Source organism: Polypterus senegalus, chromosome 9 (assembly GCF_016835505.1).
Source record: "Polypterus senegalus isolate Bchr_013 chromosome 9, ASM1683550v1, whole genome shotgun sequence".
NCBI classification, from domain to species: domain Eukaryota; kingdom Metazoa; phylum Chordata; class Cladistia; order Polypteriformes; family Polypteridae; genus Polypterus; species Polypterus senegalus.
This window is the reverse complement of record NC_053162.1, coordinates 83,920,758-83,942,455: the sequence shown is the minus strand read 5'-3', so window position 1 is coordinate 83,942,455 and position 21,698 is coordinate 83,920,758. Positions and strand designations below refer to the sequence as shown.

The following is a 21,698-nucleotide window of genomic DNA, read 5'->3' as shown; positions in this document are numbered from 1 at the left end:
GTGTGTGTATATATATATATATATATATATATATATATATATATATATATATATATATATATATATATAATGTAGATAGGGGTGTGTGTGTTTATATATATATATATATATATATACACATACATACATATATATACACATACATATACTTGTGTGTATGTTTGTATGTGTCTATATGTGTGTGTATAGCTTTGGTCACTGAGTGCAAGGGAAAAATAATAAAATATAGTCTATAAGTTATTAAACAGTAAAACATTAACGTTTTAAGAAGTACAGGTACATTGAGCACTACTGGAGTGGTTTCAGGTAAACTACATTTTAAAGACTGTGTAACACAACAGGTAAGTAACTAACAGCAGCTAAAATGTATATGGATCATCTCTCGGTAGTAGATCCCTTTTGAAAGGCGCTACACACGGCTGTGGTATAGAAATTACATTTTCTATGTGAGCGTTCAAATTTGTGCCTCTGGTAATGTGCCTTACCGGCATTTAAAGAAAATTAGTTTTGTGTCCTCTGCAGTGTTAAGAGAAAGGCTTTGGTTTGGGATAAAAGGAAAAAAAGGTGTAAAGAAAGGAAAGTTGCCTTTTTCTTTTATATAGTATAGAGAGATGTGTTCGCTGACGTTATGATCGCCTTGTGTAGACTGGTGAGGCGTCCCGCCATTAATCAGCTGTGATGGCACTGTCAGTCCTCCACTGTGTGCGTGTTTCATAATCCGAGGTGAGGACCTCATAATCGTATACGTGCAAAGAAAGTGTGAATCGCCTTAATATTATTTTTCCGTGGTGTAGAAAAGGGGTCCGTGTTTGCACTTGTCTGGGCTATAGCGCAGGGGAGGATGAAAAAATTAAAAGTGCTCACTTTGACTTAAGGCAGAAGCGCAGTCAGCGTCTCAAAGGCGGCACAGCTATGCGCGCTGGCTGCTCGACTTTTGCTGGGCAGGAGACCACAGTTTTGCAGACACGTTCATGATATCAAAAGTCTCAGCTCTTTGGAGGTCATTCATATATTATATATATAGCAAAATCCAGCGTCTCAGCGGAGAAGTAGTGTGTTAAAAAGTAATGAAAAGAAAAGGAAACATTTTAATAATAGCGTAACATGATTGACATTGTCATGAGTGTTGCTGTCATATATATGCCTGCCTAAATAAGTCACCCTCGCTTTGCTCTTACTTTATTTACCGTTCATTTAATCATGGCTATTGGCGGAAAAATTATAAAATGGAAGGAGGATGGCTTTACCAAAACAATTATTGATGGCGAATCGATTATTCATAAAGCTTGAATTGGTGATGTTTTTCTGTGTTAACCTCATATTTTTCAGACTTCTTCTCAAACTAAGGTGGTGCGAGGGTAAAATGAATCGGGATCGCTGATCAATGTAATCGTGTACAGTACCAGGAAATCATGCATTGACAAAAGCTCCCTTTGCTTGTAATGCAAAGTGTGATTAAATGCATTATTTTTAGCGCGTTATGGAGCACATGCATGAAGCTTCTCAGCTGTGCTTGTGCTAAGAAAAGGAAAGATTTTAAAAATAACGTAACACGATTGTCAATGTGACCTTTTGTAAGTAGTGCCTGGAGGATTCAGTGTGGAGAAACTCTATAGAGACAGCGTGTGTATTAACTTGTGGATTTTTCTGTGAGTATTTGGTGGCAGTCTGACAAAGTTGCTTCGGAAGACGGCATTAGCTGGAGCTCAGCTCAGACCGAAATTAGATGAATGGGAGGGAGATGATGACGTGACTCCCCACCGCCTTAACTGTCAATCCCCACAAACACAGTCTCGGAATTTGCATAAGCACACCCCTTCACCTACAATTTTAACTTAGTTACAAAGTGATCAAAACTCTCGTTTATATCCTGCGTCCTCTCATTAAACTTGTATCCCGCATTACCTGTGGGCATGTGAAACGCCAGCGGTAGCCTGTCTATGAACTTAATTTAAACTTTAGGTTTACACCGTGCTTTCTTTCCGAGGCAGCAACACTCATGAATATGGTAGTATATGTCACTCGCTCGCTTCTTATTGTTTTTCGCTGCGTTCTCAATTATATAATGCATGTTTTCTTAAGCGCTTTTTGGAGGTCTTCCTGGTTTTCTACGCACTGTGTTGACAGTCAGTTCACGTGATTACGTGGGAGGCGTGATGATGTTACACGAAACTCCGCCCTTCCAGCTCAACTCCATTACAGTTAATGGAGAAAAATACCTTCCAGTTATGACCATTAGGCGTAGAATTTCGAAATGAAACCTGCCCAACTTTTGTAAGTAAGCTGTAAGGAATGAGCCTGCCAAATTTCAGCCTTCTACCTACACGGGAAGTTGGAGAATTAGTGAGTGAGTGAGTGAGTGAGTGAGTGAGTGAGGGCTTTGCCTTTTATTAGTATAGATATATAAATCAGCACTTCCCGATTCATTTTACCCTCGCACCCCCTTGGTTTGAGAAGAAGTATGAAAAAATATGTGGTTAATGCAGAAAAAGAGATCACCAATTGAAGCTTTATGAATAATGGATACTTTATTCGCCATCAATAATTATTTTGGTAAAGCCATACTCAGTGTGATCATCTTTCCATGTTCTAATTTTTTCGCGACTAGCCATAATTACATGAACGGTAAAAAGTAAGAGCGAAGCGAGGGTGACATATCCAGTCAGGCAGGCGACAGCTCAATAGCTACAATTTGGATATAAGTAGGTTCTATTTAGTCGACAGAAATATCTTTGGTAGGAATGTAAGTTGAATTTACTCTATAAATTTCTATGGTGAAGAAAAATGTATGCAATGCTGACTTAATTTACCTTTCATTCCTACCAAACATATTTCTGTCGACTAAATAAAAATTACTTATATTTAAAATTTAAATAGAACTTGAACAGATACGATACTTCATAATACCCACGCAGCATTACACTGCACTGCACGTAAGAGCAGGAGTCATTTGTTTTTTTTCATTTTTCTTCCTCGATGGATTCTGGCACTCCCAGCAACAGCTGCTCGCACCCCAAAGGAGATAGATATATATATATATATATATATATATATATATATATATAGATATATATAGATATAGATATAGATATATATAGATATAAAGATATACCTGTATATAGATATAGATATATATATAAATAGATATATGTACTGTAGATAGATATGACAGCAACATTCATATCAATGACAAAACAATTACATTAAAAATCATGGTACGTTATTTTTGAAATTTTTCCTTTTCTTTTTCATAACTTCTTTAACACACTACTTCTCCGCTGCGAAGCGCGGGTATTCTGCTAGTCTTGTAAAATCGAGAGGTTGTGCAGTGTGCTTTTTTGTGTTTCTAAATGAAATTGGCCAGCACATGCTTTAGCCATAAATATCATATAAAATAATATTCTATTGAAAATAGGCAGAATGTCAGAATATTTAACTCCAGCCTTTAAAATCTATGAGCACTAAACTAGGAGTTTTCACAGACAGTGAGTGAAGAAATCTAGCCAGACTTCTTCTTTTATATCCTTTGACCTCCTTATTATTTGACTGGCAACTTATTGCTGTTACTCAGTGATAGCCAGTGATTGGAGGGGCCAGTGGCAAGCTACAGACCAAAGGAATGGTTAGGAGCAGCCTAAAATTATGCGAAATACATAAAAACCCTGTATTAAAGTGTGATTATGATAAAAGTTTTAAAGAGATACAGTTAAGATGAATCTGTATTATCCCCTGAATTCCCTTAGTTACCCACTAGTTTTTTTTAGTATACCTGTTGTTCACCATAACTATTAATAAAGCCCAGGGGAAGACTTTGAGAACACAATGCTTCAAGTCACAGTTAATCTGCTTCTGCGTCAACTATATTTTGGTTACATGCTCAATGTGGAACAGTAGCAGGGAACTCTTTATTTGTGTCACTCACATGATTAAAATTTTTACTATATCAAAAAGTATTTCCCTTATGTGTCTTACCTCATGCACTATAGTACTTGTGTTCTAAAATATATTTATTATTATTTTGTTTGCTTTTATATCTTTAAATAATGTATTTAAGTCCAAGGACAAAGGTAAAATGTTTATTTGTGTTTTAGATTTCCATGAAATAACTGATGTTACTTTGAAAATTATTTTTAATTCAGTATTTATGTAGTATTTTAAAAAGCCCATAATCTGTGTCATGAATAGGTACTTTATTTTACTGGCTAAAGTTAAACATTGACTTTGATAATGCAGTTCACGAAAATGAATGTAAGGTTTGGTTCATTTAAAAATATTTAATCAAAACTGCATGGCGTGATAAATGCACATCCTGTAATAGTATTTGTTTTTTATTCTCAATTTTCTTAAAATTTATTTAGCACTAATTAAGGTCATGTTCTCCAAAAGCAAGAATTACCTAATTAAGAGACACAAGTGAATCAGCCTAATTATTAGTGTCTAGTAGATAATTTTAAATTTGTAGCTTTATATTAATTTTATATGTTTCTGCTCTAGCAGGACGAAAATGAATTAAGTCTGTTCCTCTTTTCTGTAATGGTCTCTTGCTATAATCTCAGGTTTTGTATTCTTTGTCATATTCAACTGATTATAAATGTAGTTGTGTGTTAAATACGGTTAAGAAGAATAAAAATGTGATGTGGTTTTTTACTCTTTCAAATGTAGCTTAATGTTGTATTGTTTGATGGATTTCTTTTTTGCTAGTCTAGGTTATGTCATGCTTTCGTTGTATGTCAGAACAGAAGTTCGCAGATGCTTGGTTTACTATTGAGGTAATCAAAGCTTATCCTGTATAATTAGACAGAGGAACACCTTGGTAACAATTAAATAACCACCAAACAGTCTTGAATTCGAAACAAAACTGTTAATAAAACAGTAAGACACTTCAGGGTGTTTGTTATGAGATTTGTTTGAGTGCTTTTGGGGCAAGGGAATTGCTAAAATCTTGCAAGTGTTTTATATCTCTTGTAAAATGGACTTTTAATGTCTGTTATAATGAAGAGAATAGTGCAAGGCTTTTGATTTCAATCCATGCTGTGACTGTGCAACTCGGAATAACTTTTCATAACCTTATCAATTCAACTAAAGCATAGATGGCTTTAGGAGTAGATTAAATCTTCTGTTTTATGGTTTTACACATTCTAAATATACCAGTCATATATTAAATCTATTAGTCTGTTAGATAGCCTTTTCTTTGTTGCAAGTAATTAAATAGTTAAAAGTGGAAGTGCATTTAAAATGGAGAGTTTATTAATTTCTAACATTTTGTCTAATGTATTTCTTAAGCAGTAAAACTATTTCCCTGCCATCTTTCCCTTATGGCCACATTGTGACAGACTCATTCTGCTGTAAGAGTACTGGGAGTTGTGACTGTTGAGATAATCTCAATTAATTCACATGGTCTATAGGGAATGACATCAATCATCACACAACATTGCCTTTTTCCTCTCTGGCATAATCAAAACATGTCTTGAGATTAGAAATTAGCAGGCACTTACAATACTCATGTCTTAAAAAACCTGAAGGCTTCTAGGGGAGCAAAGATACTGTTCTGCATACAGTTTAAGCTGTTTCAAGATTTATTTTTAACTTCATACAAGTCTGAGCTTGTCATTGAACGTTCTTACTGAACAATGTAACTGCTAATTAAGCCAGTTATAAAATCTGAGACTGCTAAACAGCTGTGATCTGATTTTCTTTCTCTGCATTAGAAACTTTGTAAACATCTCAAATGCTTCTTAAAACAACAAAATAAACATTATATAAAACATTTGAAAGTATATATTGTATTAGTGATGTTTTTATGATATGCATGGTGATTGGAACAGTCTGTTTATATTTTAATCTCAAGTCTGTATATCCAACTGTTTGTTTTTTTTCTGCTTATTCCATCAGAGCAGGGGTCCTCAGTCATGGTCCTGGAGGGCCACAGTGGCTGCAGGTTTTTGCTCCAACCCAATTGCTTAATTAGAAGCACTTATTGCTCAAGTAACACTTCTGCTTCACTTTAGTTGTCTCACCCGTTAAGATTTTGAACCCTTATTGCTCGTTTTAGTCTTAAACAGCTGTATTCTTGGTTTTTAATTGCTCCTAATTAGCAATAACATGCAAATGACCAAAGAGACCCACATTTCTCCATTTAGCTTGTTACCATTTACACCTGTGTCTGTTTATCATGCACTTTAGGGTATAATTAAATACTTAGAAGGAAAGTGAAGAGAACAAAGTGAAGGACTGAGAATTACTCATCCATTTTAGCCTTCAAATCATTTGGATGATATCCTTAGAAAGGGGAGGAAAATCTAGGAAATGAGCATTACCTGACATGGCAGAGTTAAAGCACTACCAAGCCATGAAATTAAACTATTGGCAAGAATTGCTTTCTAATTAAGCAACCGGGTTAGAACACAAATTCATGGTCATGTGGGGAGAACATACAGACTCTATGCTGATGATGTCTGGGTGTGGAATTAAAACATACTAGCTAACCCGCGGCATACCATACGCCGCATAATCAGGCCGGTTTTTTAATGATTTTTAAACACAGGGAGAAAATTAACATTTGAAAAATCGGTAATGTAATAAATCAGCCAGAAAAGCAACATTGTAACAATGCACGGAACGAACCAACACACAATCGTCTGTGACAGAAAACTGATGGACCGCCATCGTGCCTTCTCCTGCCAGACGGAGGAATGGGGGTGCACGGCGCTCAGTCACGGAGTGTGAAACGGGAGGAGAGGAGAAGGACGTCCATTCTGCTCCCTCTGTCATGCTAGTCTGCTGATTTCTCAGTCAGTATGCACTGCCCGCTCATGTGCCCACCTCCAACTCGTCACTTGAGTCGTTGTCGTCTTTACACAGTCCAGATGCACCTGTGACTCACGTAGACATTTCATTGCTCTGTGCGGTTTTGGCTGCTTTTCTATATATAATCCACCAAGACACCTGGGGCCTCATGTATAACGCCGTGCGTAGAATTCGCACTATAACATGGCGTAAGCACAAAAGCCGAAATGTGCTTACGCACAGAAAAATCCAGATGCTGGAATCTGTGCGTACTCCAACTTCCACGTTCTTATGCTACATAAATCCCGATCAGCGTGAAAAGTAACGCTCGTGCACACGCTTTATGTAACGCCCCAACTCCTCCCAGAATTACGCCTCTTTGAATATGCAAATGAATATAAATCGCCTTTAAGCTCAGCCTATTGTGAAAAGACAATGAGAAAAATATAAGAATTTCAGCGAATACCAAGTGGAGGCAAAGGAAAAACATTATTTGTTCAAATAAACCGTGGTATAATCAACAAAAGGAAGTTGATCGAGTGACATAGCGTGTTGGAGAAACTTGAAAGCTCACGTTCACAAAATCGCACAGTGCCGGAAATAAAAAAGAAGTCACATATCAAAGTCGCCGCGAAAAGCCGAGTTGTAACCCACTGTCTGAGTGTTATATAAAAGCTTATTAGGGTACAGAGAAAAAAAGGCACACAGTGGGGAAAAAGCACGAAATGTCAACTTCAATCTCGACATTTCCACTTTAATCACGTAGTTTATTTTGTCATTAAAGTAGAACATCATAAACTTCATCTTAAAATCGTTTAATTAACCAGTTTCTCAAATCACATCGTAATTAAAGTTGCACGTTCAATGCTTTGTTTTGTATTTGATCTTCTATGTGCTTATGTGTGTGAATCACTACTTGCTTCTTAAACCGGCTCTCTTCCTATAACTGGATACAGAATCCATTACATTCGTGATATTACAGCTCTCTGAATAACTGAAATACTGAGATGTATACGTGATATCATTTTCATGATGGATAGGAGTTAAAGCACGTTATTAAACATGTGTTTCACTTCGATGAAATAATTTATTGCAGCAGTACTCAGGGCGGCTCTAGGCTTGTGATGGCACTGGGCAGAGGAAGAATCGGTGGCTCCTTCGCCCGCCAATGTCAGTAAGATACCTTATGCACGGTGGATGGCCACATCCGTTGCAGACACTGCATAGCCGCCTCGTGCTCATGACACAAGCATTTAACTTTTGCCGAAATTTGTTGCTGCGTTTTTAGCTGTGTTTTTATTTTCTCTTTCTGTTTTATATTCAATATATATTGGCATAGCCGTCACTGCAATCAGTGCTTTTCAGTTCTACAAGGTGCAATTAATTGAGTGCATTTAAAGTTCTACTAAGCAGGCTTCAAAATGATTTAAGCCCCTGAAAAAAAGTTTCAAGTGATTTTATGAATTTGCATCATCACCTCCTTAGTTAGTCTGAAAAGGAGTAAAATTTAAAAAGCATAAAATATTTAACTAATGAAACATCTATGTACAGTAGCATAGCAGTTATGCATATACAATATTGTAATTAATTGCTGTGAAATATTAATTTTGTTCTCTAATGTATAGAATTAGTAGAAATGTATATACTGCTAATTGAGTTATTGTTTATTTTTTATAAACAATGAACATTAATATCTTTTGTGATTCTAAAAAATACAGTAATTTTCTTTCTTGTTCACTCTATGCTGTCTCTTTACATGAAAAATATTTCATAAATTGATAAAATAATTGAAAACACACTTCATAGAAATTTTTAATTCATACTTTGTGCGGAGCATTAAACTGTTTATAAATATGTTCTCAAACCCATTCAGGGGTCACAGCTTGTCACAGCAGTACCGGGTATAAATTAGGAAACAACCGTAGAAGGTGCTCCAGTCCACTGCAGGGCATACACATGTATATTACCTACACTGTTAACATTGGGTTTAAATTAGTGTGACAATTTAAAGCAATCTGCATGCATTTAGGGACTTAATAAGAAAATCCACACAGACCAATTGGAGAATGTACAAACTGTACAGAGACAGTGACCAAGTGTTGTATTCAAACCCAGGGCACTGAATCTCTGTGCCAGAAGTGCTAACCACTGCACCACTTTGCTCCTCTTGAAGCAGTTTCTTAACAGAGATAATTTATTATTTTAATGAACTGATTGAAATGAACAGTGAAACCAGTCTATGGGGTAATTTAGAATTCTGGGCATAAAGCAAAGTTCTTCAAAGTTAAAGTATATGAAAAGAAATGTATGTGGTTTTGTATCTTTGTTTTGTCTTTGTCCCTCTTTTTGCCCCTCTGTCTGGAAGATGTGTTACTCAGAAATTGAATAAACATCTCTACTGACTTTGATGGAAACTGAAGTTAAAATGAGCATTCTAACGTTTTCCAAAAACTTCCCTTTCCTTGTGTCAAAGCCTTGCTTAAATATTTTGTCTAGTTAATTACAATGGCAATCCTTGGTAAAATAATGGATTTTACAAAGGGGAGAGTTGTACAGCAAGACTTTTCAATATTTACAATTTGATTGTTAGAGGGTGTCAGATCACTTATAGGCTTATTTGTGGAAATTTCAAGGTAATCATTTATAGTAGATTCTTTCTGTATAGTGTGTAATGTTTGTATTGCGAAGCAAATTGTCTAGTATAAGTTTAATATGCTTTTCCATAAGATTTAAAAATTGTTATAATTGCCAACTGTAAAAAATGTATTTTCTGATATGGTCTTTAGACTTTGTTTTAGTGAGTGAGAATCCTAACATGGTCAATATCTGTGTGGAGATTACATATTTATCTGAATGAGTAAATGAACTTTGTTCAAAATTTTGCCCAGTAATGAACTTACTGTATGTCCTTTTCGGGGTTAGTGCACTTGTTATTGCTAGAAAATGTTCTGAATTCCAATGGCCCTTAATTGGATAGATGGATATTTCTAACTAGGTATTTTAGATGTAAAAGGCCTGGTAAGTACATGCAAAATTTTAAAGATTTTAATTGGCCTTCATTTTATATAAAACTGTTCCCTATGAGCACCATTGTATTATGCTGTATTTAACAATTATGCAAAGTTTGTCATGGGCAGAGTTCAATATTTAGGCCTGGGTGTGGCCAGACGAACCATAAAACATAATGGCATTTTTTCAGAGCCACATCTGTATTGCTGCATATTTTTTATGATATATCAAGTCACTTATCAAGTCAGAATACAAAGTTACAGTATAACCTAAATTTATCTAAAAATTTAGTTAAAGTTGTCTTTTTGTCTGCTTATTATATGTGTGGCAAAATAATTTTTTTTTATTTTATGCAAGTTAGAAAATGTGTGCATGGTGTAATATTCAGGTGTTTTAAGATTGAGATAACTGTTTTGAAAGACATGCTGGTTAGATGGGTTGGCAATGTTAAATTAACCCCAGAGTCATCTGTGTTTTTGTTCTCCCTGCTATGATTTGGTTCACTGTCCAGAGTTTGTTACTGCCTTCCACTGGATGTGTCCTGGGTTAGGCTCCAGCTTCTCTGTGTCCCTGCTTTGGATAGGTGGGTTATGGATGGATTTATAGAATGTTGGTGCATTTTTAATTTGTTATTTACTTCATCAAAGAGATATTTTTGATTTATAATTTTTTTTTTGTCATGGTTGTCTGTGAGACATGTTGTAGAGGTTTGCAGCGACAGCTACACAACTGCTTCTACAGGCATTGCATTCAAGTATAAGATGCAGGCTCGCTTACACACATGCATGACTTTGCAGTCATTTAAATAGCTGCTTGAGGACCAATTTGCCAACAGGAGCAGTAATCTGACACATAAAAGTAGAAAATGCTGAATACAAAAAATACAAGCTGAAGTGAGCTTACAGAATATTTCTTTATTTTAATTTTGTGAGTTGCTTATGTAGATTGAATTCATTTATTATAATTATTGATTACTAACATATTTATTCTAAAAACTTTTAAATCTGCCTGTGATTTTAGTATGCATTCATTTCAGTGTTGAAAAATGTAATGTCATTACTGTTTGGACAAATTAAGGTGATTTTGGCTTTGCACAGTCTTGAGTTAAATGAAGACAATCAAAGTTTTTTTTTTTTTGTTCAATTTTTATGTTATATAGTATAGGCTCAGGATTACTGTTTCTTCATTGTTACGTAGAAGCGTATTTTCAGGCTAATGTTTTTGAGAAGCCTCCTTTTTACCAGCTGCTACATAACATTCCCGGCACTGATAGCAAATTAGTAGAAGTAGATAAAATTCTTGTAACATAAACAGACAAATTAGGATGAAGACACATGCCACTTCTCACTATTTTGAGCCAGTTCCTAATTAAATTACAAATTCTTTCCCACTGATATCTTCATCTCTATCCAAAATGTGTGCATGCTTTGATTTCATCTAGCTTGATGCCAGATGTAATCGATTGAGACCACTTTACTCAGAATAAAGTAACACAAAAAACACAATGGCTGATGGGAAACTTTATGCTTTGGCTCTTGAGAGCTGTAACCAGCTACCTCCAGATTTGAAAGAGTCTTTTGAGCTTAAGCTGTTTTATTTTTTTGACATATGTGAACAATTCTGATCCAACATTCTTGCATACACTAAGCCTGTGATCGCTTCTGAGTTGTGCTGCCAAAACAGATTCAAGTTATTCTTTTTACACTTTTCAGGGTGTATTTCAACCTAAATTGGTATGGTGCAACAATTCAAATATTTTCTTGCTTAAACTCTTTTCTTTATCTATCAAATATTATCAAAATAAAAAAAAAAATTATTTCTGAAATTTCAGTGGTTTCAAATAAAAATGGATTTTAAATATACAGGGTTGGACAAAAGTAGGCTTACAGTTGTTCATATGGAAAAAGACATGAAGGTTATGATTGCTGCACTCAAGCACACTTTAATAATAATAAGAAGACAAATAATACAAATAAATAATACAATAATTAATTAATAAATAATAATACAAAAATAAACTGTTTCATCTACTCACAACTGTAAACCTACTTTTGCCTACCCTTGTACATATATTTACTTTTATAAAAGGTTGTGTTGTAATGAAAATGATGTTATCTTTATTTTCTTGTTTCTGTTTAACTTATTCTTATGCATTTGTCTTTTAGGCATTTTTTTTTATACTTTTTAAACTAAGGCAATGTGTTTTATCATATCACTTCCATGGTTGTAGTTACAGTAGGACCTTAGTTATGATTACTCCACATATGATGGAAAATCGAAAATAAATATAGGCAATGAACAATGCACTCTACTGAGAATGTTTTGGGCAGAGGGAGTAAAACCAGCTGAAATAAATCCTTTTTTGATATAGCACCCTTCACACCATACCTGCTGTTTCACTAATAACTGTGCATATCTTGTGTTCTGGAGACTGTAATTATAAGAATGAGGCCAAAAGCACATCATTATCCATAAACAACAGAGGCAGCACCCTCAGAAATCCTATTGATGAGAATCATGAGGAACTGCAAGGAGAAGATGTGTCATTGATGGAATTTTAGGCCTACCTAAAAAGGATTCACCTTGACGCCAAAATCACTGTTATCCATCTTTTGGGTTCACGGTATTACTTACAGTATATGTGCAGTCCTTTCCATAAAATACCCTATGGTGTACAATTGTAGACATTTTCCAGGTATATAAAATATGTGAAAGCTTTGGCACAGCCTCTTGACAACTACAGTATCTCGGCAAAAATTAAAGTGTTGGTCTGCTGTTGCTGAATTCAAGGTTTGATTATTAGCTGTTGAGTCTTGAAACTAGGAATTCCTGCTGTGATTGAGGAGAGTGATACTTGAATAAGAGGAACAAATCCTTTGATTGTCCTTTCTGAAAATGTGTTTTCCACCCAGGTTTGCTATGGCAGAGGTATAGCTTCATCTTCCATGCAAAATTGAAGAGGCATGTTTACCAAGACACTGCAGTACTATCCCATGTTTCTGGCTTTATATTATTAATCCTGCATACCTTAATTTGGTTTGGTATCGGAAACGCTGTAATCATCTCAACCGTACAACTGCAACAGATGCATAAACATCAGTTTGAAGTTTCTAACCTGTGCTTTTCAACTTCCCACAAAATGTACAGCTTCATCTCTGCGTTCTTAATAGTTTCTATTTCCAAAGTCTGGTCCATTAAGATATATTCTGTATACACTGTTGTTTAAGGTGCATTGCATCTAATCCTTGCTCTGCTATGTTAATATTTACATGGTGGCTCAAGTCAGCATTTGCGTTTTGCATGAACGCTATACCTTATATGGCTCACCTAGCTTTTTGCCATGTGTTGGTGCATACCATACTGTAGGCCTGGTTCTGTAATGTGTTTTGGTTGAGGAAGGATCTCTTACTTTACATTGGAACCATTATGGAAATCAACTTTGTATTATTCTGTACTTAATCCCTAACTTCAAACACATTTGCCAGGTGCAGCCCTACTAGGGATCATGAGGGTCACGTTTATGGACAGTGAAGAAGCTATATGCAGTCTGATGAGGTGTCCATTCTAGTTAAAGGCTCCAGATGACACAGATCAGTATGAACACTGAACTGAGCTGACGTGTTTTTTTCAGTTTTTATAATTTACCTACTTTCAGGTACCATCTCAGCTTTTTTAACATTGATTTACTGTAAGTTCTTATTTCATGAATATAAGACTACAAAGTCCCAGGGGCATGACTTTGGATGTCATTGTTTTGATGTCTCCACATGCTACATCTGTTTGTTCATAATGTGTTTAAAGAGTTGTAGTTTTTTTGAAACTACAGTAGTTACTATAAGACTCATTTAGATATTAAAAAACAAAACAATTTGGTAACTGATCTAATCTGTAGAACTTGTTTTAATTGTTGCCTTTGCTCAGGTTAAATATTTTTTTAAAGGTTTTAGTCAGTTTCTTTATTCCTAGGTAATTCTCTGGTACCAAGGAGATGCAGTTTTTTGAATGGTGCCTTTATAACTCCAGGATGAAAAGAAAGATGTCTTCAAAGGCGGAGCAAAACATTTAGTATATACTGAATTTAGGATTTAGAGAAATTGAAGAACAGAAAGAAAGAAGCCACTTGGGAGATCCATTATTTATGAAGGTTTATTATTTTTTTTGATTATAAATAACTCTGTCTGTAGACCAATAGTCAGGATGTTACAAACTTTAAGGTAATTGTGATTTATTTTTTGTCCAGCTGTATTACCTTGTGTTTGTTAAATGTTTTAGTGACTGCTTTCTTCGTTGTGGAGCTTGAACCATAGTAGAATTAAGAAGCATATTTAACACATAACTCAAACCATATGTACAACTGTTGTTGATTTATGAAAAGTGTGTTCTTCAGATTTTAAGCTTGGTTTGAAAACTGAATTTGGTATTTAGCTTAGAGGCCCTATCATGATACCAGACACATTTGGGGCTCAGTGTTCACATTTTAATAATATGGTAATGTACCTTAAAAATTTTCAAAGTAGATCAGTTGTTTTACTCAGGTCTCTGCACTGCGCAAGCAGCTGAAGCGTGGTAGTCATTTCATAGCCAAGGCTACCAACATGTGGCATTATTATCTTATTACATAAGTTTAGAGTTAAGAAAAGGCAAATATTTACATTATGGCTATGTTTTACAATATGAACACTGTTCATCTTGTTTATTCTGTTCTGCTGGTGTAGTTTTTATGGTCTGTAATGAAGCCACTATAAACCACAGAAGAAAATTAAATAGCAGATGTGCAGCAAAGAAACATTGTGCTATGAGGGCCCCTGAATACACTTGCCAAGGAGTGCATGGTAGACCTAGCCTCAACTGAATAGTAAATTTGTATCTTAATTCTAAAAAAAAAAAAAGTAAACTTCCATTTAAAAATGTACGTACATATAGAGTGCTTGTGATTGTATGTGAAACTTCCATTAACGTATACCATAAATAAACAGTATCCATGACGTGTAAAATTACATTGCCTGTTTCAGCGAAGAAATATACTGAAGAAGCACCAGCATTTACTTCCATTGAATAATATTTTTTATGAGAGTTTGTAAAATGTATTAGTATCATTATGTTTAGGAAGGCAAAGTTATATTGGTACTTAAAATTAAAAAATACTTTTGCTTAGCATTCAAAATAGAACAGTTAGTGCTCTATTACAGTCACTAGTAAAAGGTATTTATAATATACCAAAGAGTAATTAAACTGACATAATGTCCAGGGCTGGTCCTTGGTTCCAGTGCTGCCAAGATAGATGTTTGCTTCCTATTACTCTGAGCTAGATGAGGATTTTAGAAAATGAATGAACAGAAGATTAAGGTTATACTGTACTTACAGTGGTAAAATGTGCAAAGGTAAACAAAACTAAAGAGTACACAATTGTTATATTATTTTTCATACCTGATATTGTTGTTTGCAAGGAATTCCATATGGAAAAGCTGCCTTATGCATGAAACTAAAGCTGTAGAGCAAAGATAGCAAAATAATGTGGAAAACTGAAAAGTTGTAAATTAAATTTTTTTCTTGTATTGTATCATAACTAAACATAAATAATATATTAAAGTAATGATACCCTGTAGGGAGAATTTTAAAAAATATTAAAGGGAAAAAATGTATAATTAAAACTAAAAACTATACCTTTGGGACATTCATATATATATATATATATAATTTTTTTATTTTTATTGATGTTGTCTTTTAAGGTTGCTCATTGTATATTTTAATTTGTAATATTAATTAAAATAAAAAGTAATTGATGGATTTTTGATACCAGATGTATTATTCAGACTTTTATCTTTGTATATCCTGCAGTAGCTGCTTTACTGGCTAAATACCACAAGACCTTTCAAAAGTCACAAGTTCTGGTGCACCTCAAGGACATATTATACTTGCAGTAAGGGCAGGTTAAGCTAACAGTTAACAGCTGAAGCGTTTGCTTTATGTGTATTTTATTTTCGTTGATTCCCTTTAAAATTCTGCTTATCTTTTCATTTCAATTCCCGGAGGAGGGGTATAATGGAACCCCTAAAGAGAGTAATTACTGATCGGAGCTTGAACCAAAGCTCCTCTCTACTAAAATGAAAATCTGAGCTGCTTTTTAAAGAAGGCTGTTTTTTAAATAAAAATGCAAATGAGCCGCTTTGTAACCACATTAATTACCCACCTAGCCTCTTATTGCTGTGTTTGTGTTGTTTGCAAAACACTATTTACAATCTAGTGGAAATTAACATTACCAGTCACCGCAAAAGATTGTTGTGTTAGGGTGTGCTTTGGAACCAATTAGGGTAAACCGCCCCTCCACAGAGACCCATGGAAAAAAAAGCCTAGCCCTGCAATGTCAAGTAATAACATTAACTCAGCCTAGATAGGCAGAGCTCTGTAATTACATTACTGACTTTATTTTGCTTTCTCAATGTGTTTTGCTGTCTAAAGCTTAGAACAAATGGTCAGTAAAGTTCCCTCTTGTCATTTTATTTCTGCATCGAAGTATCATCTTATATGACAGGCAGCAAGACTAGCACTAGAGTGCTTTTTGTTGTGATATTCTTGAAAAATGACTAAAATCAGGTGGAAATTACTGGTTATTTGTTAGGTGGATGACATTTTTATTTTTCCTCAGCTAACCTTGTAAAATATCTTTTGTTTTAAACCTTTCTACACAAAACCACATCTGTCAGGCTTCGAAAGGAAATGTAGAGGACAGTTTAAACACTGCTATAAACAAGATTTCTAGCATCTCAGAGAGGAGATATTACTCACTTATGGCAGCATTTGTACAGGGGTTGTTGCTTGTTAAGAAGAAAATGTATTCTATTCATAGCAATGAACTTTCTTGGTTATGAAATAACCTTAGTCTCTAAGAAACTGACTTGTTGGATTTCCTTTGTCATGGCTTTGTATGTGTGTGTTTAATGCCATAATTTCTATGATTGATTTTTAGTTATTACCCTGATATATTTTACTGTGTTTTTATTTGTGTTTCTGTGCATAGTTTTATAATGTCAGTGCATGGCATAGTTGTTTTTATTAGAAACAGTATATGCAAGACCAAAAGCAGAAAGCTTACAATTAAAGAAACAATCTAAAGGATCATTTTTTTTTCTCTATATCAAGAAATTTGCATCATATATGCAAAATAAATCTTCATAATCAGAAACATAGTTTGCATTTTGAGCAACTGGTGAATAAGTGATGGTGCTTAACACACCATGGAAATATGAACTGGCTAAAAGTGTTGCCATTTTTCTTTAATGCTCCTTAGTGTATCTTTCATGAAGGTGTGACAAATCAGTTCGGCATAACTGAATAACTTTTTTAATTAAATTGGAGGTAAATGATTTAGTGCAGTGCAGCACTTTGCACAAAATACTAACACAATCTTGTATGAATATTTTTTTCTTTATTTAGATTTATACACAGTGTGCTTTAGAATCTATAATATGAGTTTTAATGCTCATCCTTTTTTGAAAATTTTGATAGTACCTTCTAATGGTAACTTCAGACAAATAGATACTGTAATTATTTTAACTTGTCCTATACCCCTTCAATATATAAAAGTATAGACAGACAGTGTGGCAAAGTGGTTAAGGCTATAGATTATGGACTTCAGACTGTGAAGTTGTGGGTTCAAATCTCGCTGCTGACCCTGTGTGGCCATGACTAAGTTCCTTCACCTGCTTCTACTTCAATTTGAAAACAAAAGAAATACAACCATCCATACATCCATTATCTAACCTGCCCGGGCAGGGCACACGCACATACAGGCACACACACCAAGCATACACACTAGGGATCACCAATGCACCTAACCAATTGTTTCTCAAATGTTGTTCATTACCTTTAATAAAGGCATTAGTCAAATAAATAACAATAATAAAACTGCATGTGGTGCCGAAATGTGCATCTAATTTTAGTCAACAATTAGCCTTTTGTGTTTTTACATGTTCTTGCCCAATCATTTTTTTCAGGTTTCATAATTTTTATGACCCAAGTTAATTGTACTGAATTTATATACTTTGTTTTTTTCTAAAACATAAGTCACGAAAAGGAGCATCATAATGTATAAGACTGGAGCTGAGTGGACACTACAACATAATAGCATTTCCCTATTTAGAGATGCCTGCCGAAACTGTGAAATTTGCAAAAGCTACCAATAATTAATTTGCTTCTAGGATAAGCCACCATTCTATATTGGAGAATCCATCTGCATGTCTTTGTAGAATACCGCAAGTAACTGTTAAGTATTTGGGCACAATATTAAACTTGTATGTCTTGATATGTTATGTTACAGTTGCAATTGGAAACATAGCTGTTTTATAGTTGCTGTGTTTATAGTAGAAAAGTTAAACCCTATTACATTTTTCTGATTTCAGTGCTCAGTTATTCTAAATGAATGTGTATATGATTTGACTGTCAAACTATCTAATCAGCTACAAGTACACATTTCTCAAAGTAGTACTTGGAAGAATTGGTGCTCTGTAAATTGGCAATTTTCTTTTACACAATTTGGCATATTGCCCTTTATTTTCAACTCATGTAGGTATTCATTTTCATCTACAGATAGAAAACTGACTCAATTATTTCATGTCATTCTTTTCACCAACTGCAGAATTATTTAGTAAAACAAATTTAAACACAAAAGTTATAGAAATGGTACAAATTAATTATATTATATAATATTATATTTCATGGGACTAACTGCATTTTAGAATGTAATGCTATTTCGAGTGTCATTCATTTTGTGCTATTAATGATATGTTGTGACAATATATTATTATTAATTTAAAAAATAATACTATGATAACCATCTTTCCAGGTGCTTATACATTAAAACTTTAAGCTCCTTCATTTTATGTAATTATATTTTAATTATGTATGAACATTTTTAATTTTAGCAGTTTATTTTGTGTTTACTTTAACCAAACATAGAGTCACATTTTACAGTTTTTAGAGTATGTGTATGCAATTTCAGTTTGGTCATAATATCAAAGTATACAATATTAGTAGTAAGTCAAGAAATCAGCAAATAATTAAATCTTTACAAATTAGCTTTGAGATATCATCACTCCAGGTTTTTTCTGTTAATGTTTTCAGCCACTTCATAAAACACTTTTGGCAAACCTAAAACTCAAATGGCTCCATGTTATTGCAGGTAGGTGTGTATGTGTGAGCGACATGGCCCCTTTGAGAGACTGGTGCCCCATTCAGGGATAGTTACTACCTTTTTCCTGGGCTTCTCAGATAGGCCCTAATACAATTCTATATATAATTAAACTTGCTTAAAAATTATTAGAATTTTTGATTTAAGATGGCTCACATCATCTCAACATATTGGTTTATTCTTTTACAGTCATAAGCAAGGTCTGAAATTATTATTATGAAGAAAAAGGCATTTTGAATCTAGTTTTATATTGTTTTACAAATGTGTACAATAACTTGTTCCAAACAAAGCAAAAATACTGCCATGCACCTTGGCTTATTTTTTCCCATTTCACTGCACTTATGTCTACATTCATGTTACATTTCTAAGAATGTTTGGCAAGCTAAAAGTGTACTGAATTTTCCTCAAGTTAAATAATATTTAAAAATATGGGCAAAATAACTTGTAAATGCTGTGCTTTCTTGATTTTCAGGATACAGTATATGTACAGTCCACATTTTAGCTTTTCCACAACATATCTAATGTGATGTGTTTATGAGTTACTACTTTTCATTTTTATGAGAAATGTTATAGTTTGTGTGGAACTTTCTTATGTCCCCTGATGAAGCAATTAACTTGAGTGTTTTTTTCAGTGACACTGAACAAAATACAAAATGCTTAAATGTGATGGTTTTGTCAAATCATTTTCTCTTTCCCCAAATATATTAGCATTATCATGCTGTTCATGTTTGTCTCATTTCCCAAATAACATGAGTTATCATTTATGTGACTGGAAAGGTTTTCCTGTGGTCCAGAATAAGAGAATATGGCAGTCTATTTTCCTTTCAAATCAAGAATGAACATGCTGCACTAGCATTTTAGTAGTGGTAATAGTAGTTGTGTCATTATATACGATTTTAGTTAAGCAGTTTATTTTCACTTTTAGGAATGTTTGAAATTATGAGAAACTTCTTAGGATTTTCACAATAACATTTAAAAGTGTTATAAAAACAAAAAAGAAAAAATGTGTAACCAGTAATGAGAAATAAGCCATCAAATTAAAAAAAAGCTAATATTTTTCATTAATAGTAGAGTCTCTCACTTTCAACATCTGATATGTTTTCCATATTCTATTGTGAGTGTTTATGAGATTTGCCAATCATTCTATTCTGTTTTTATTTACATTTTACACAGAGTCCCAACTTCTTTGGAATTGAGGTTGTATATTTTTCGTTTTTTAAATACTAATTAAAGCTTCTTAAAGTATCCTTAGGACTTTAGCAACAGCATGAATTCCACTATTCTAGAACAGCCACAATCTGAAATAAATTATGGTGCAACCAAACAAAAACCAATAAAGAAGAATAACTCTTAAGGTCTGACAATGGGTCTCGCATTGATTAAGAGAAATTAATTTCAGGGTACATTTTGGACATCAAGAAGATGAAGAAAAAGGGAGAGGTATAATACTTGCCAGCCTTTACAGCATAATAATTCAGGCATAGCTCTAACAGGCATATGCCATGCTAAAATTATAGGTTTATTTCAAAGATAATTGCAGAGTTTCAGCGCTCTTTTGCGAAAGGTTCTGCTATATGCAGTGGTTTTATTCATCCTTGAAATCCAAAAATGGCCTGCAACTTAAACATGCAGTGCCTAGTGTACTTATAACTGGGCTTGGTACTTTCGGTGGGGCCCTTTACAATTGTATATGTCAATAGGAGTATTTTCAAATAGACTCTAAAAATATATTATATTAGCCTACTGTAAATCTTCTTCTTTTGGCTGTTCCCATTAGGGTTTGCCACAGTGGAACATCTTTTTCCATATCTTCCTGTCTTCTGCATTTTGCTCTGTCACACCCGTCACCTGCATGTCCTCTCTCACCACATCCATAAACATCTTAGGCTTTTCTCTTTTCCTTTTACCTGGCAGCTCTATCTTTAACATCCTTTTCCCAATATACCCAGCATCTCTCCTCTGCACATGTCCAAATCAATGCAATCTTGTCTGACTTTGTCTCCCAACTCTACTACCTGAGCTGATCCTCTAATGTACTAATTTCTAACCATTGTCCATCCTCTTCACACCCAATGGAAATCTTAGCATCTTTAACTTTGCCACTTCCAGCTCTGTCTCCTGCTTTCTGGTCAGTGCCACCATCTCCAACCCATATAACAAAGCTGCACTCACTACCATCCTGTAGATCTTCCCTTTCACTCATACTGATAACTGTCTGTCACAGATTACTTCTGACACTCTTCTCCACCCATTCCACCCTGCCTGCACTCTCTTTTCACCTCTCTTCCGCAATCCCCATTTCTCTGTACTGTTTATCCCAAGTATTTAAACTCATCCACCTTCGCCAACTTTGCTCCCTGAATCCTCACCATTCCACTGACCTTCCACTCATTCACACACATTTATTCTGTGTGGTTCCTACTGACCTTTATTCTTCTCCTCTCTAGAGCAATTGCTCCACCTCTCCAGGGTCTCCTCAATGTGCTCCATACTCTCACTACAGACCTCAATGTCATCAGCAAACATCATAGTCCAAGGGAACTCCTGTCTAATCTCTTCTGTCAACCTGTCCATCACCATTGAAAATAAGAAAGGCTCAGACCCAATCCCTGGTGCATTCAATGTGGAGGGGGATTACATCTGTCACTCCTAACGCAGTCTTCACCACTGCCACACTTCCCTCGTACATATCCTGTACAACTGTTACATATTTCTC

At 34.6% G+C, this 21,698-nt stretch overlaps 1 protein-coding gene across 6 annotated transcripts in view; it reads left to right on the top strand.

Moving 5' to 3' along the window:
* wwox (WW domain containing oxidoreductase) overlaps positions 1-21,698 on the top strand; it is a 1,268,497-nt gene that overhangs the window by 105,110 nt on the left and 1,141,689 nt on the right. The window contains exon 6 of one of the 6 annotated variants that reach the window (XM_039763365.1): positions 13,762-13,885. The exons of the other annotated variants lie outside the window; for them this stretch is intronic. Coding sequence (XP_039619299.1) covers positions 13,762-13,797 — 36 coding nt within the window. The 3' untranslated portion in view covers positions 13,798-13,885. Of the gene's footprint in view, positions 1-13,761; positions 13,886-21,698 lie in introns of those variants that run through there. 6 annotated transcript variants of the gene reach the window in all.